Here is a 17,858-nt window from a genome sequence, read left to right as displayed (position 1 = left end):
GACGATCACAGACAACCTGTGCAAGGGTCTCCCATACATTCACGACTTCCCAAACAGCTATTCACCGACGCCAGTTTGTCGGGATGGGGGGCCACCTTCAAGAGCCAACCGGCTCAGGGACTCTGGAATCAATTGGAGAAGGGTCAAAGTATCAATGTTCTCGAAATGAAAGCGGTCTGGATGGCATTGCAACATTTCGCCCCGCAGATAGAGAACAAACACCTTCTAATAAGAACGGACAATGTGACCACAAAAGCCCATCTAAACAAACAGGGCGGGTCACGTTCGTCCACCCTACACAAACAGGCTTCGAGGATTCTCGATTGGGCAGAACATCATCTCCAGTCCCTGACAGCCGAACATATAAGGGGAGTTCTAAACGTGCAAGCCGATTGGCTCAGCCGTCAACAACTGGACGAGGGGGAATGGCAGCTCAATCCGATGGTTTTCCATCTAATGACCCAGCAGTTCGGGATCCCCGTACTGGATCTGTTCGCATCCAATACAAATCACCAACTCCCACGGTTTGTCACCCGCTACAAGCATCCAGCCGCAGAAGCAACGGATGCCCTGTTGTCCCCATGGCCGGCGGGCCTCCTTTACGCCTTCCCCCCTCTGCCCTTAATACCAAGAGTCATTCGCCGTGTCCAGCTTTTAAAGGCCACGGTACTGCTGGTAGCCCCGGATCAGCCGAGGCGTCCTTGGTATCCGGCCCTTCGTGAAATGTCTTTCAGGGAGCCTTGGCGTCTCCCCGTAAGTCACAACCTACTCTTACAGGGTCCAGTTTGCCACCCGGACCCCCAGTGGTTCAAGATGACCGTCTGGCCGTTGAAAGGAGGAGGCTTCTGACTTTAGGCTACACGCCAGATATCATTACCACTATCCTAGCCTCACGTCGACCATCCACTATCCGCATTTATAATGCCACCTGGAAGGTTTTTGACTCTTAGTGCCAAAACAGATCTGTAGACCCCCTCAAACCTGGGGTTTCGGGTATCTTAAACTTTCTCCAAGAAGGGCATAGGTTAGGCCTTAGGTGCGCCACCATGCGGAGGCAACTAGCGGCCATTGCTACTCTGGTACCCCGGGTATCTGGGTACCCTCTTTTAAACCACCCTCACGTTAAGGCCTTCCTTCGAGGGGTTAAATCAATATCCCCTCCAGTATCACATCGATTTCCGACCTGGAAGATACACACAGTTCTTTCGGCCCTTACTAAGCCTCCGTTCGAGCCCCTCAGGTCAGTAGACCTGAAGTGGCTCAGATTAAAAGTTCTCTTCTTAACAGCGATAACCTCGGCCAGACGGGTTTCCGAATTGGGGGCTTTGTCTGTAGCTCCGCATCTCTGCATTTTTCATAAAAACAGTGCTACGGCCAGATCCGTTTTTCACATCCAAGGTGAACACGACATTTCATAGGGATCAGGACATTGTTCTTCCAACCTTTCACCCAGATCCGTCCTCTCCACGAGAGAAATCTTGGCATTCCCTAGATCTCAGAAGAGCATTAAAAGTCTATATAAAGCGTACTCAGCACATTAGGCTTTCGGACTCCCTGTTCGTCAATTTGACGGCTCCAAACAAAGGTATGGCGATGTCCAGAGCTGCCATCAGCTACAACATAAAAAGCTGTATTGCTCAGGTATATAAAGCCTCCGGCCTGCCAGTGCCCACTAACATCACAGCACATTCCGTCAGAAGCGCGGCTACCTCGGCTGCCTTCTCCCGACGGGTTTCAGAGAGGAAATTTGCAGGGCGGCCACGTGGTCGTCTTCTTCTACTTTTATTCGACACTACAAGCTAGACCTGCTGTCTTCTGCAGATGCTACCTTAGGGGAAAAGGTACTGCAGTGTGTGAAGGAGGTTTAATACTACCCACCCAGTTTCATAAGCTCTTGTACGTCCCGAGCTGAAGATGGCCTTGTCTCTCAGAGCGAGAACGAGCCTTGGTTACTTACCAGTGAAGGCTCCTTCTGCTCTGGGAGACGAAGGCCATCTTCCCCTCCCAATCAGGAGCATTAGTTCCTCCTACACAAAATTTACACTAAGCCATTACAGTACCTCTCACAACAAATGGACACAACGCAGAAATAATAGCCTTTTTTACGGTTTATTATGTTGGACATCTTGCCCTTGATCGTTTGTGTTTCCTTATCCGTTATTCCTTGTTGTTCATTCCTTGTTGTTTATAGTCCGGTCTTCCTGTATAAAAATAAAAAATAAAAAATTACACAGTTATTAAGTCAAAGCTCTTGAAATACTGGAGTAATAGGAGAGGGGAGTGGCCACTTCCTCCCGGGCACAGGAAGGTCCGCAGTTTTGTTTCCTGCCTCCCAGATAAGCAAGCACAAGAACCCGAGCTGAAGATGGCCATCTCCCAGAGCAGAAGGAGCCTTCACTGGTAAGTAACCAAGGCTCTTTCTCCCCACCACAATCCCTAATGCGCTTGCTAGTTGTATTTTGCACATCTCTTCCATATTTCTCTAAGAAATTAGAAATTACGCATCACAGAGGCACAAAGGATCCATGCTCCATTTCCACGCCAGTCAGCAGTCCCATCTCATTGTTTTCCTCCACCGTAACCACTGCATTCTAAGTCCACAGCTGGTAATTAATTATTGGTTATACACCTAAAAAGAAGAGAATAGCTACATTGGCTAGACCAAACAATCAATTTTCTCCCATTTGGTCAATATTTGATATTCCAGAGTTCTTCCAGCTCTTCCAGAGCCAGCGTGGTGTGGTGGTTAAGAGCAGTGGTTTGGAGCGGTGGACTCTGATCTGGAGAACCGGGTTTGATTCCCCACTCCTCCACATGAGCGGTGGACGCTAATCTGGTTGGTTTCCCCACTCCTACACAAGAAGCCAGCTGGGTGACCTTGGGCTAGTCACAGCTCTCTCCGCCCCACCTACCTCACAGGGTGTCTGTTGTGGGGAGGGGAGGAGAAGGTGATTGATTGTAAGCCGGTTTGATTCTTCCTTCAGATGTAGAGAAAGTCAGCATATAAAAACCAACTCTTCTTCTTCCTCTTCCTCTTCTTCTTCTTCCCTTAAACTACAGAGTGTGTAGTGTGATGCTCTTAAATATAACACAGGACTGCCTTAGGCTGTTATCCCAATAGTTATCTGAGTGTGTAGTAAACCTACAATATCTCATCAAATATAGAAGAAGAAAAAGAGTTGGTTTTATTATGCCAACTTTCTCTACCACTTAAGGAAGAATCAAACCGGCTTACAATCACCTTCCCTTCCCCTCCCCACAACAGACACCCAGTGAGGTAGGTGGGGCTGAGAGAGTGAGACTAGCCCAAGATCACCCAGCTGGATTCATGTGGAGGAGTGGGGAAACAAATCCAGTTCAGATTAGCTTCCGTAGCTCATGAGGAGGAGTGGGGAATCAAACCGGGTTCTCCAGATCAGACTCCACCGCTCCAAACCACCGTTCTTAACCACTATACCATGCTGGCTCTCTGGTGTAGCACCCCGTCCCATGCAGAATGGTCTGCATGGCTTATGTGGCATTTCAGAGGACATTACTATATAGGCAGACTTCTTTGACATTATTTTTATAAGGTGTTACCTATTTTTTCCCTTCTAAATTTTAATGTAAATGTCCCATGAAGCATAAAATATGCCTGCCTATGTTAATGGTCCATATTCTAGACTGGGGACCCTTTCCCTCATAAAATAGTACAGTCTTATATAGGGATGCCAAGAGCCACCCTTGGGCCGCTGGACAGAAATTTCACTTGTGCCCCCCCCCCTTGACCGTGATCCAAAACAAATATCATAACAAAACAAAATCAGTTGGCTTTCTGTTACTGAGAATAGAATAATAATTATCCATTAGGTAGGAAACATTAAAGGAAAAAGGGACAGGGTTATTAAATAATAGGTTTTGCTTAACTTATGATTTACATAGTGGGCATTGCAATGGAATAACGGGAATAAGCAGAATAACAGGAGTAGCAAATAACAGGAGTAAGCAGAATCAGGAAGACTCCCCAGCCAAGGGACATAGCCAGAACGCTGATGTGCACTATCAGTTAAAGAGATGCTAGACACAAGTCACCTGGGAATAAGGCCCATTGCATTAAGTGAGATGTCTCTCTCTCCCAAACAGTACTAAACTGCAAAAATGCTTCAAAATATTTCTACTAACCCGAAATGAAAACAAAACAAAACAGACTGGCAACAACATGCAGATGCTTGATGGGAGAAGGAAAATTGGGGAAATGTGAGAAGTCAGAACAAATACTTCTGGGCATGCCCAGAATACCTTTCCCTCAACATTAAAAAAGCAGTATTCTTTCTCCCCATACACTTTAATAATTCAGTAGCATACTTAAGGATGCAGAGGAAGCAGTGGAATCACTGAATAACATTTTAAAATCCTCTGTAAAAACGATGATAGGATAACTATATGCCCTGTACCTTTCTTACGAATTAAACAAAACGCTTGTTGGATCACACCAGAGGTTTCTCTAGTCCAATATCCTATTTCCCACTCAAGCCAGCCAGATGCTTCCGGGAATCCCACCAGCAGTGAATAAAGGCAACAGCCCACTTAAACAGTCGCCCCCCCCAAAACTGACATTCAAGAGTATACTGCCCCTGAACATGGAGGTTCTATTTGGTCATCATAACTAATGGCCATTCATGGACCTTTCCACCTCTATGAATCTAACTCCCCTGTAAAGTCTTCTAAACTGGTGGATGTCACTTCATAGTAGTTTATTCAATGAATTAATTACAAAGCATGTGATATAAACTGAAACTAAGGCATTCACCTGAGGCATCCACTCTTCCAGGCTTATAACCTTTAACACAGATCAATAAAGATCACAATGGATGTAATGTGGGGGAGTATCACCCTTTCACTACTTTGATAGATTATTGGGAAATATTAATTTGACACATCTAATAGCTGCAATGCAGAACTGCACTAAAAGTAAAATGAACTGAAATGCATTTGCTAAATACAGGGTGATTCTGGACCCTCAAGTTGACTTGGGAGTAAGAGTGGGGGGGGGAGAGAAAAAAGATACGGGTTTATGGTGAAGAATGGTGGGTCCATATTGCAGGTTGGAATTAAAGATGGGTGCTGAATCTGAAAGGACTGATTACTCCTGGTATGACAATATGCGTGCTCAAAGTGGGTAATGGAAAATCTGGATTTTGTCTTGCAGGCTCAGCAGATGACTCTTCAAGCAGTGACAATTTCGCAGCAACAACAAGAGCAGGAACGCCAGCGAAAAGGGAGGTCTCCTGAGTCTTCAAGACCAAGGCGAGCATCACCGCGGAGGAGGTCTCCTGAATCTCCAAGGCGAGCATCACCGCGGAGGAGGTCTCCTGAATTTCCAAGGCGAACATCACAGCGGAGGAGGTCCCCTGAATCTCCAAGGCGAGCATCACCGCGGAGGAGGTCTCCTGAATCTCCAAGGCGAATGTCATCGCGGAGGAGGTCTCCTGAATTACCAAGACCACGGCTAGCATCACTGCGGGAGAAGTCACCTGAACCTTCAAGACCAAAGAAGGCTTCTCCTCCATCTAAACCAGCCCCCGCTCCTAAACCCAGCAACAAAGATGTGTTGATGCCAGATGTAACAGAATCTCTCCGGCAGCTACCAGCATCGGTATTGAGTTTCTGAGTGTCCAGCAAAATGTCTGGCTCCTTTTCTGGATGCAGTTTAAGTCAGACTAGCATAAAGGGAGAGAACAAAAGGGAACCTCTCATTTCAGTTGCAGTGGCCTGTCAAATTAGATTTCTCAGGTGTATTCTGTAAAATGAAGGGAAAGCAGCATGGTATAGCCTGATCTCGTCAGAGCTCAGAAGCTAAGCAGGGTTAGTACTTGGAAGGGAGGCCTCCAAGGACGACTCTTTAGAGGAAGGCAATGGCAAAACACCTCTGCTTAATCACTTGCCTTGGTGGGGTCACCATAAGTCAGCTGCGACTTGTCGGCACTTTACACACACTTTTTGTAAAATATATATTTATTACACTTATATTCTGCCCTCCTTTCTAAGGAGCTCAGAGCTATCCCAATTTCGTATTAATGCCAATATGGATTAATAAGTGTGGTAAAGGACATGGATGTTTAAAATTAAATTTGACATTTTAAAATGCCTGGTTACAGCAATGCTTATAATATTGAAGTGATTTTATGTGAGGTCTACTCCAAAGCTGCAGATAATTTCCTGATTCTAACAGATATCAGTTTTTCAGGCTTGACATCATATTTAGGATGTGTGGGTAAAATGGAAATGTTGACTATGAAAAGAAGTCTAAATTCATTGAGAGTGATATAAATGCGTGAAAAAAATCAGAGCAAATTGTCAGGAGATATTCTCTGTTTTGTGCAAAGCTGCCCCATGTATTCATCCTAAGCCATTCCTCAGATGCTTTAGCCCAGGTCTGTATTTTGGGAAAGCTAAATCTAGAACTGTGTCCTTAGGCTTAGATGCATCCCTGCAGAGGAGATGAGCAGCATCTACCAGTTTGTCTTTTCCTGGAATAGTCAGGATCGGACAATGAAGCCTAGCTGGTGACCTCTTGGGTTGTGTGTTCTAGATCCACGTCTCCCAGGAAAAGCCGCGTGCAGAGATAAGACAAGATTCCATCTCTCGTGGGACTTTCCAGAAGAAAATTGAGTACTTCCAGAGAATGGGTGAGCCACGTTCATATTGGCCTGAGATGGGACCTCACTTGATTTTCACATCAGCACCTCTTTGCTTTCCATGGTATGATAGAGTAGCAGAAGTAGAATCATAGAGCTTGAAGGGGCCACCAGGGTCATCTAGTCCACCCCCCTGTACAATGCAGGAAATTCACAACCTCCCCCATGCACCCACAGTGACCCCTACCCCATGCCCAGAAGATGGCCAAGATGCCCTCCCTCTCATGATCTGCCTAAGGTCATAGAATCAGCATTGCTGACAGATAGTAGTAGGTGTTATTAACAGTTGTTCTGGGATACTTGTCAGTTTTACAGGGAAATGCCAGTGTGTTCTTGAGATATAACCCAAGTGGGTTCTTGAGATATAAAGGTCATTTATGCATGGTCGCTTTACCCTCCTTTATTCCCTGTTTCAGCCAGGATCAAATTTTTCAGTATGTACATTACCTCATTCCTTGGAAGCTCAACTCTGTTTTAACGCAAAACGAACCCGGCCTCGGAGTTCTTTCTGAGCACAAGAAAGGCTTTTTTAAAATGAGACTTGGATTCTGCCCCCCCTTCTTTCAGATTGCTCCGTTTTTTGTTTTTTGTTGTTTAAATGCTTTTTTATGCTGCAGTTGGGTCTGGGGGAAAGGAACTCTCTCAGGGTGAGTACTGCAAGTCAGCCAATTACAGAGCAGCATTTAAAGGGGCGGGGCTTGATTTGAGCTTGTGAGGCTGCTTTTCTGTATTCATGCCTCCATTAGCACACAGTTTCGTCCCTGATCATTCCAGCCAATGCATACGGTTTCCCCCAACCTGGGTTACTTTGATCCTGGATGAAATGAGGAATAAAGGAGGTTAAACTGACCATGCATAAATGACCAAAAAGTCTTTTCAGTTCTCCACAGTGAGAAGTAAATATCCCTAATAGAAAAATGGGGCAGAGAATGGGCATCCAATCTGCCTTGTCCATAGTCCAACTCTTTCTCATATATGGGTTCAGGGAGGGAAATTCCCTCAGCCAGATTCACAGTACTGGTGATCTGGGAAGCTTTTCTTTTCCTTTCTCTGTAGTAAGTGGCAAGATCTGGAATCAGCTGAGCATGTTTCTAAGCTTTTTCCTTGACTTATACGTTTCCAAATAAATGTCCCTTGTGCTCTGCTTGTGGCTGCTGCCATTGCAAGGATCATCTTGGGATTCCTTGGGGTTTATTTTAATTTAAGATTTTGCTGTTTTAGAATTTAGAATTTATTGTTAATGTTATTGTTTTAATATTGTTGATGTATTTTAAATGATGTCACCTGCCCTGAGCCTGGCTTTGGCTGGGGAGGGCGGGCCACAAATCGCAAAAATATGGCATATTCTACTTTTTATCATATAACCAAATCCATTAGATCTTCACTCCCCCATTAGTCTGTCCTATTCAGTGATTCCATTGGGACTGATGACACCACAGCAGGTTGAAGTAGTAGTAAATTGCCCCTATTTCCCTACACAGGACAGGACGAAAGCCCTGAGGAGAAAGAGCCTTCAAAGAGGCGGAGCCCTCCAAGGAAAAAGAACTCCGAGGATCAAGAGGGGTCTCCTGAACGAAATGCAGGTAAGCTTTGACCAAATATAATCAGTGAGTGGGTTATGCAAGAAGCAAGCTCACGCTGCCAAGATAGAGATCTTGAGAAGTATGCAAGGAGGCAGGGAGAGCTGTTGACCTCTTTTAGAGACCAGCTGGCATATTGAGATGAGAGCTTTTGTAGGCAATAGCAAATGCCATCATATGTATGAAGTGTAGTAGTAGTCATACATAGATATATGAATGCATTGATGGATGCTGAAGGTGCTAAATGGTGGCAGTACTGTGCAGTCTGTAAGATGGCCCCTTGTCCTGTTGGAGTAAGCAATGTCTGGTGTACAAAAGAAGAGAAGAAGACCCTGCAGGGACCAGCAAGAGGAAAGGCTAGTTAGTGTGAGAGTCCCCAACCTAGCTGGGCAAACTTCGCCAAATCAATTGCTCAGACTTGGATGCAGAAACAAAAGATTTATTGAAGGCTTCAGATAGAGAAGACAGGCTCATGGATCCAAAGTTGCGAGTGACTAGCTTATCGGGGTTACAGTATTTATCTACTACAGGGCATGAAGGTTCACACGCATGGGAGACATGGGAGGTTACAAGGCAAACCGGTGCAACATAAAACATCAAACAGTCCTAGAGAGACAGTGAGGGCTATCTGCATTTCAAGGCCGGAGTCAGCCCGAGGGAGTGAAGGCAGAAGGCACAGCAGGGGAGGAGAGGTGGCACCTGGGCGAGAAGGACGAGGCGGGGGACTCAGGAAGATACACAGAGGAGCGAACTGCTTGTACGAGTTCAAAGAGGGAGAGACAGAAACAGATAGGAGCCAAAACCAGATGGCCCTCACATTCTGCCCCCCTTAAGGCCCCCCTCCCGCGAGTTCGGGAGGTCGAGGCTTCTCGGGATAAGCGCAATGGAATTCATGTACGAGCCGGGGGGCGGCCATGTGGGGGGCTGCAACCCATTCATCGTGCGCGGCGCCTAGATGTTTCCACCGAACAAAGTAAAATAGCTTTCCCTTTTTCCACTTGGAATCCAAGACTTTGGATACTTCCATGTGGGTATCCCCTCCTACAACAGTGGGCACTTCTGGCTTAGAAGGGGGATGGAACTGGGGAGCGGAGACGAACGGCTTGAGCAGACTGATGTGGAAAACGGGGTGTACCCCGCGAAGGGTTTTGGGAAGATCCAGCTCCGCAGTTACCTCGTTAATGACCCGAGTAATGGGGAAGGGGCCCACATATCGGTCGCTGAGTTTTTTACAGGGTCGGAGGGAACGCAGATTCTTCGTGGAAAGATAAACCTGTTCCCCCACCCGGAGTTCCCATCCCTGTGACCGGTGTTTGTCAGCCTGTTCTTTATACTTCCGCTTGGCCCGTTCAAGGTTCTTCTGTAGCCAGGGCCAAGTGGAACTGACCGCCTGCACCCATTCCTGCATCTCGGGCACTGCCTCGAGTTCGGGGGAGACGGGGGCGGCACCGAAAGGGCCAAAGTCGGTTCCGTATACTACACGGAACGGACTAAACCCCGTGGAGGAGTGAGGGGCGTTGTTGTATGCGTATTCGGCGAAGGGTAACAGGTCCACCCAGTCATCCTGATGGTAATTTACATAACATCGGAGGTAGCACTCGACCACGGCATTCACCCGTTCGGTTTGGCCATCAGTTTGCGGGTGGTAGGCCGACGAGAGCCCCTGTTCCCCCACCCCCATAAGCTTCAGGAAGGCCCGCCAGAATTTGGCAACGAACTGGGCCCCTCTGTCGGAGAGGACCTTCCTAGGAATCGAGTGAAGCCTGAGGACATGGGTGACAAACATCTTGGCCAACCCCTGCGCCGACGGGAGCCCAGCGCAGGGGACAAAGTGGACCTGCTTGGAGAAGAGGTCTGTAACGACCCACAGTACGGTTTTGCCCCGGCTGGGGGGTAGATCGGTGATGAAATCCATGGCGATCACCCCCTACGGCCGGGTGGGGATCTCCAGAGGTTTCAGAAGCCCTGGGGTTTTTCCCCCCCTGTTTTTGGCGGTGGCGCATGTGGGACAACTGCGAACGTACAACTCCACATCCCCTCTCATGCTCGGCCACCAGAATTGCCGCCGTACCAAATGCAACGTCTTGACAAACCCAAAGTGACCAGCCAGTTTGGCCCCGTGGACCAGTCCCAAAACCTCCCTGCGAAGAGAGGCTGGGACATAGAGTTTCCCTTCCTGCACCCACCAGGACTCTCGCTGCTCCATACCGGAAGGGAGCGTCTGCTGCTCTGCTTCCTGTAGGGAGGCGTCCCGGAGGCGCTGCTGGAAAGCCTCCGGGATTCCTTTGAGCGAGGGACCACGGGGGTGGCGGGTTTGGGACCGGGTGGAGACTGCCAAACCCGGGATCTCTCCCCTTTGCTCAGGAGTGAAAAGAGAGTCCACGGGACGGTCTAAATCGTTGCGGTACTGGGGCAGTCGGGATAGGGCATCTGCTAGGGCGTTTTCCTTGCCGGGTACGTGTTTGAGGGTGAACCGAAATTTGGCAAAGAATTGGGCCCAACGTATTTGCTTGGCGTTGAGTTTTCTAGCCCCTTTGAGAGCCTCCAGATTCTTGTGATCAGTACACACTTCAAACGGGAATTCTGCCCCCTCTAGAAAATGCCTCCACACAGTGAGGGCGTGCTTAACTGCCGCGGCTTCTTTCTCCCAGATGGCCCAGTTGATTTCGGACTGGGTAAACTTCTTGGAGAAATAGGCGCATGGCTTTAAAGCACCACTTTCGTCCCGCTGCAGGAGGGCCCCTCCCATAACTACATCGGATGCGTCCACCTGGACCACAAACGGTTTGGTGCAGTCCGGGTGGGCCAGGACCGGTTCGGACGAGAAGAGTAGCTTCAAGTCCTCAAAAGCCTGTTGGCAGGGAGGGGACCACTGCAGTCGGGCCGAAGGCAAGGCGGCATTGGCACCCTTTCCCTTCGTACGCAGAAGGGAAGTGAGAGGAAGAGCCACTTGCGCAAAGTTGGGAATGAAATTGCGGTAGAAATTGGCAAACCCCAAGAACTGCTGCAGTTGCTTGCGCGTGGTAGGGGGTTCCCAATCTCGCACAGCCTGAACCTTTCCGGGGTCCATTTCCAACCCCTGGTGGGAGATTACATAGCCTAGAAAGGTAATGGAAGGCTGGTGGAATTCACACTTAGACACCTTGGCATATAACTTGTGGTCCCGTAACCGCTGGAGGACCTCCCGCACTAGGCGGACATGCTCTTCCATGGTTTCAGAATAAATGAGAATATCATCCAAAAATACCACCACCCCCCGAAACAACAAATCATGTAACACTTCATTGATTAACTGCATGAACACACTCGGAGCCCCAGAAAGTCCGAACGGCATGACTAAATACTCAAACATGCCAAAACAGCTCGAAAAAGCCGTTTTTGGTTCGTCCCCCTCTTTTATGCGAATGCGGTGGTAGGCTTCTACTAAGTCCAGTTTGGTGAAAATCCGGCCCTCCTTCAATTGTGCTTGCAGGTCTGGAATGAGAGGGAGGGGGTAAGCGTTAGACTGCGTGACAGCGTTGAGCCTCCGAAAGTCAATACACAGTCTCAAGTCTCCCGTTTTCTTTTTGACAAAAAAGGCGGGGGCGGAGTACGGAGCTTTGGAGGGGCGGATGAAGCCCCTCGCCAAGTTAGTGTCCAAATAGTCCCGCAACACTGTCTTTTCACTGGGGCTCATGGGGTACACCTTTCCCTTGGACAACTTGCCGTCCCCAACTATTTCAATCGCACAGTCAGTCTCCCGGTGTGGTGGCAGTTCGTCACACTCCCGCACGTCAAACACATCCGAATATTGGGAGTATTCCGAGGGTAGGTTGGGGATATTGGAAACGGGTCCTGGGGAACCCACTAGGGCGGCTGCCGGGGTCCCGGTCATGCGGTCCCTGTCATGCATGGCGCAGGGATCCTCAGGGAAGGTAAGGGTCCTCTTGACCCAATCAATAGAAGGGTTGTGGCCCCGTAGCCAATTCATTCCCAGTACTACAGGGGCAACTATGGGAGCAATGGTAAAGTACAGCCGTTCCCAATGCTCCCCTACAGTCATGTCTACCGCAGTAGTCCGGTGAGTGACAGGCCCCTTTTTAAAGTCACTCCCGTCCATCTGGGAGAAGCGAAGGGGACCCGGGAGGCGCTTGCGGCGGACCTGCAATTTCCGGGCCGCCTCCTCGCTAATCAATGTGCGGGCGCACCCCGAGTCCACGAGCGCGGGGAATTCTAAAACTGGGCCCCCCGTGGGTAGTGAGAGGTGAACCCGAATATAAACATTATCTTCCTGGGCGCTTACCATCGGTGGAGCTCCTTGCACGAGGGTCGGTGCGGTCTGCTGAGGAGCCCCCCTTACAGCAGACCGACGGCGTTTTTTGCCGGCACATCCCACTCTTCCTCCTCGCTAGACGAGGGGGACGTGGTATTTGTAATCCGTGACTCGGCGGAGTCAGAGGTTGCACTGGCAATCCGGGGTCCCGATGGACCGGTCGAACTGGCGAACTCATCCAGGGCGTGGGCGTGCAGTGCCGAGGGGGTGCTCCGACGTCCTGGAGCGTTGCTTCGGCGTCGCGGTTGACCCTCTGCGGGGGCTTTCTCTGGTTCGCTCGGGACGGGGCGAATGGAAGCCGGGCGTCCGGAGCGGGATGGGCATTGGGAGGCGAAGTGACCCTTTCCTCCACAGACCAGGCACACCCCTGCCTCGAAGCGCTTGCGGCGCTCAGCCGGCGTGGGGCCGCCCCCGCCTGGGGTGCGAGGGTCCCGGGTCCCGCTTGCCTTGTCTCCCCTTGGTTTGAAGTCGCGGCCGGAACGTTGCTTGGACAGGTTCAGGAGCTGCTTCCGATTTTCGATATCGGCAGCGTGGCGTACCCAACCTTCCACGTCAGGGGGTTTGCCTTGCATAAAGGCCCAATGCTGCAGGTCCGGGTTTAGGCCCTCCCTGAACAACTGCACCCGGGTAGCCTCACTCCAGTCCAGAATCCGACTCGACAGGGACTGGAACTCGCTCGCATACTGCGCCACTGACTTGGCCCCTTGGCGTAGTTGCATCAGAGCGGCTTTGGCCCGCTCCCCCAGGTTCGGGTCCTCGAACCGGTTGCGGAGTGCGATCATAAAGTCATCCAAACTCCGTAGCACAGGGGAGCGGAGCTCGTACTGTAACACCATCCACGCGGCCGCTTCGCCTTGCAGGAGGGAGGCCACATACTGGACCTGGGACTCCTCGGAGGTAAAGGTCCTGCCCTGCTCCCGCATGAAAATGTCTACTTGGACCATGAAAAAGGTCAACTGGTCCCCCGACCCATCATACGTGATTTTCAAGTCCCGGCGGGCCGGGGTGCTGGGAGGAGGCGCGGGGGGAGCCGCCGGTGTCCCATCCGGAGGGTTACTCGGCGGGGGCTGTACCTTCAGCGCGTCCATGGCAGCGGCCATCTCCTCCATCACAAGCTGCATGGCATCTATGCGCTCCACCATCGCCTGGCGCTCCTCCTGCCACTGTCTCCGCTCCTCATCCATCAGAGCGTCCCGACGAGCGGGGTCGTCCTCGAACCCCGTACCCGTTAAGGCCAAGTGGCGGTGCTTTGCCTCAGTCCGGGAAAGCGACCAACCTTTCGGCGAGTCCAGCCAAGTGTTAAAGGTGGTCTTGGGACGCGTGCCCGGTCCTGGGCCCGGGCGGGGCGCACCTGGCACCTTCTGGTCCGGTTTGTCTTTCGGGGCCGGCTTGTCCGGGACACCGCTTCCATCCGGGGAGGCCGGAGGGGTCGTTTTTTCCTCGTCGGCTGACATAGCTGTCCCGTAGGGTACAGATGCAGAACGAAGAGGCAAGGACTCGCAACTTAATGTGAGAGTCCCCAACCTAGCTGGGCAAACTTCGCCAAATCAATTGCTCAGACTTGGATGCAGAAACAAAAGATTTATTGAAGGCTTCAGATAGAGAAGACAGGCTCATGGATCCAAAGTTGCGAGTGACTAGCTTATCGGGGTTACAGTATTTATCTACTACAGGGCATGAAGGTTCACACGCATGGGAGACATGGGAGGTTACAAGGCAAACCGGTGCAACATAAAACATCAAACAGTCCTAGAGAGACAGTGAGGGCTATCTGCATTTCAAGGCCGGAGTCAGCCCGAGGGAGTGAAGGCAGAAGGCACAGCAGGGGAGGAGAGGTGGCACCTGGGCGAGAAGGACGAGGCGGGGGACTCAGGAAGATACACAGAGGTGCGAACTGCTTGTACGAGTTCAAAGAGGGAGAGATAGAAACAGATAGGAGCCAAAACCAGATGGCCCTCACAGTTAGATAGGATAGGGGGTCAGGACCTTATTTCTGACAAGTGTCCTTCCTTGTCTGTCTCCAGATACTCTTGGGGCAATACCATGCTTCTTCTCAGATGTTCCACACTCACAACTCTCTCTCTCTCAACTAGTGATGTGGCTAGGAAACTATTTCTATTTCTGCTTTTCACTATCAAGTCTGTTAATTCCTGAATAAAGCTTGCTCTACACTTTAATCATCAGCGTGGTGTAGTGGTTAAGAGTGCTGGTTTGGAGGGGTGGACTCTGATTTGGAGAACCGGGTTGGTTCCCTACTCCTACACCTGAAGCCAGCTGGGTGGCCTTGGGCTAGTCACAGCTCTCTTAGAGCTTTCTCAGCCCCACCTACCTCACAGGGTGTCTGTTGTGGGGAGGGGAAGGGAAGGTGACTGTAAGCCAGTTTGATTCTTCCTTAAGTGGTAGAGAAAGTCAGTATATAAAAACCAACTCTTCTTCTTGTGCAGCTCTGTTGTGTAATTACTCAGCCAACAAGTCCCTCACCCAAGATTTCTCTGTGGACTAATCATTCCTACCCACTTTACAAGCTAGAATATGAAGACCCTAGTACTTTTCATGCAGAGGATTAGGAAGATTACGCAGTGATAGAATCTACTAAGGTCATGCTTGCAGGACGGAGATACCGGAAGAGCTGCGAGTTGCTCACCTTGGTTATTCCCACTCATCTGTTCTTCCCACAAGTTTTTTGGTAGCTGGGCTTTCCTGATTACCTCATTGGCCACACTAGCTTCAAACATCGCCAAAAAGAGAGGCAGCTAAAAAGGGAAATAGCAAGGGGTTTGGGAAAGAACTGAGGAGAGAGAACTGGAGAAGAATCAGGTTGAGTGTGAAGGTGGAAGTACAGAAAGATTTTTATGTGCCCCTCATTAAAAAGTCCACCTTCTTGTGCAGGCCCTCCTCCTCCTCCCACACAGGAAGACAATGAGCAAGAAATGAAAGTAAACAAGGCCCTTCCTCCTAGGGTGAAGCATGCGGAACTGACACCAAAATCTGAACCCAGCAAGGAGATACGGGAAATCATTAAAACACACAAGACCCGGCCAGTCCCCCCACCAAAACCTATCATGCCTACCAGGTAAGGAAGACCCCCATGAAATGCCTTGTTAATCAAGGTTGCTGCAGTGAGTTGCATACTAACCCAAGAACATCTACTGATATTGTAGGTTATTGTAGGAATGGCAGTCACGTAGATGATGGACCTCCCAAGTCAATGGGCATTATATTCATGGTCGTGGACCCAGCACTGATGGGAGGTTTTCTTCAGGGGGATCATTGTGTATTTATACACAAGTCCACCCATCCATTTCTAAAATGTGTGTGTGTCTGTGTATCACTTTTTAGTCAAAAATAAAATATATGGATGAGAGAAGTTAAACCCTGCCCCTCTCATGCTCTACCTTCCTGCACTCCAGTTCTTGTAATTTCCCTCCCCCAACAAGCCTGTATTACTTCCAGTATCAGTAGAAAAGAGCAAAGAGCTTGCGCGGCCGGGTGCGTGAATGTATGTGTGTGGGGTTTCCATGCCTACAGGCTTCTTGCCGTTCTACAGCACGGCTTTCAGCTGTGCACGCAGCTAGGCTGAAATTCTGCTGTTTTGTTTTGTGGTTGAGAACTCTTTGGGACCTTTCCGCAGTCTTACTTTTCATGTATGGTTTATGATTGACATAGGTCGCGGATTGTGTGACCAATGTACTATTATATCTGTATTTGAAATCATAGTAACTGTCATTGTACAGCAAAAAAGTGTTTAAAGTGTGTGAGCGTTGTGCTGATTTCCTATTTCTTCAATATTATTACAGCACAGTGGTTATTTGGTTTGGTTTAACCTCAAGATGGTGGCTGGAGACCTGGCAACCCTAGCCCCTCCCCCCCCGCCGGGAGATCTATGCCTGGTATGGCCCCTAATGATGTTATAAATATGCAAATGGCCCTTGGCAGGAAAAAGGTTCCCCACCCCTGATATAAATGAATAGGGACATTTGGGGCTTTTGTTTTGATTCGCTAATGTTCATTTTGTATCCCTGTGCTAACTGCTCAGCAGTTTTCAAATGTCCTCTGACCAGCATGGGAGCAGCCATGGGAGCTGCTGTTACCATGCCTGCAAGAGAGTGTACAGGTGAGGATGTCTACGAAGACAGGCATTTTGTTGCGTTTGATTTTATTGGCAGTCCATTCAGCAATCTAATAATGGCTCTCTTTCCTTTTGGACTTGAAGACCTGTCACAAACCGTTTCGTGAAGAAGAATGACCCAAAGGAGGAAGCTCTGACAAAGCTAGGGATTGTGGGATTGAGTCCTTCAGAGGTGAGTGATAACTTGCCGTTTGAACTCTGGTAATTAATGCAGTGAGGAGCCAGTGTAGTACAATAGCTAGAGTGTTATGAGGACTCGATGGTCCAAATCTTCCCTCAGCCATGAAGCTCACTGGATGGCTTTGGGCAAATCATTATGTCTCAGATTAGCCTACTTTATTAGGTTCTTCTGGGGGTAAAGTAAGCGAATCCTATATATGCCTCCATATGTATATAGCATCTAAAGCCATCAACCCCATTATCTGCCTCTATTTTTAGAGCAGTGCTGAATACCTTATCAAATTGAAGCTTTATGAATATTTTCTTTTTGTGGGGGGGGGGGGAGATATGAGAGTCTAAAATGGAAGTTGCCAGGGTTTGAATGACAGGTCATTCATTGCTAACACTGGCCATTTCCATACAGGATATCTTCCCCAAGTTCGATTCTGTTGGGAAGTGGGGTTTTTTCCTGCTTCCCTACAACATTATGGTGCATTTCTGCATCACCTGGTATTTCCACAGCTTTTCTTCAATTTTCCCTAAACCTCCTTTTAAGAAAAGTAAGTCTCTTAGCACCTTCGCTTGCAGGACATAAGGGGAAAGAAAGGTGCTAGAGACTTTTTTTAAAATGAAAGCTGGGGATTCAGAGAACCTGTTATACATACTGTAACACCTTGGTGTAATGTAGTGTGGTGTTAGTGTAGTGGGTAAGAGTGGTGGACTTTAATCTGGAGACCCGGGTTTGATTCCCTATGCCCCCACATGAGTGGTGGACGCTAATCTGGTGAACCGGGTTGAGTTTCCCACTCCTACACATGAAGCCTGTTGGATGACCTTGGGCTAGTCACAGTTCTCATCGGACCCTCTCAGCCCCACCTACCTCACAAGGTATCTGTTGTGGGGAGAGGAAGGGAAGGCGATTGTAACCTGTTTTGAGACTCCTTAAAAAGTAGAGAAAATCGGGGAATAAAAACCAACTTTTCTTCTTCTTCAATATAATG

General features: G+C 49.2%; 1 protein-coding gene across 1 annotated transcript in view; it reads left to right on the top strand.

The window, feature by feature from the left end:
• MYO15B (myosin XVB) overlaps window positions 1-17,858 on the top strand; it is a 78,310-nt gene that overhangs the window by 41,260 nt on the left and 19,192 nt on the right. Inside the window, exons 16-21 of the mRNA XM_056848389.1 lie at window positions 5,189-5,286; window positions 5,578-5,635; window positions 6,572-6,668; window positions 8,159-8,260; window positions 15,459-15,642; window positions 16,783-16,870. Of these exons, the coding sequence (XP_056704367.1) occupies window positions 5,189-5,286; window positions 5,578-5,635; window positions 6,572-6,668; window positions 8,159-8,260; window positions 15,459-15,642; window positions 16,783-16,870 (627 nt within the window). The remainder of the gene's footprint in view (window positions 1-5,188; window positions 5,287-5,577; window positions 5,636-6,571; window positions 6,669-8,158; window positions 8,261-15,458; window positions 15,643-16,782; window positions 16,871-17,858) is intronic.

The sequence above is a fragment of the Euleptes europaea genome, chromosome 1 (genome assembly GCF_029931775.1).
Source record: "Euleptes europaea isolate rEulEur1 chromosome 1, rEulEur1.hap1, whole genome shotgun sequence".
In the NCBI taxonomy this organism is placed as follows: Eukaryota; Metazoa; Chordata; class Lepidosauria; order Squamata; family Sphaerodactylidae; genus Euleptes; species Euleptes europaea.
This window is presented reverse-complemented; position numbering and strand designations above follow the sequence as displayed.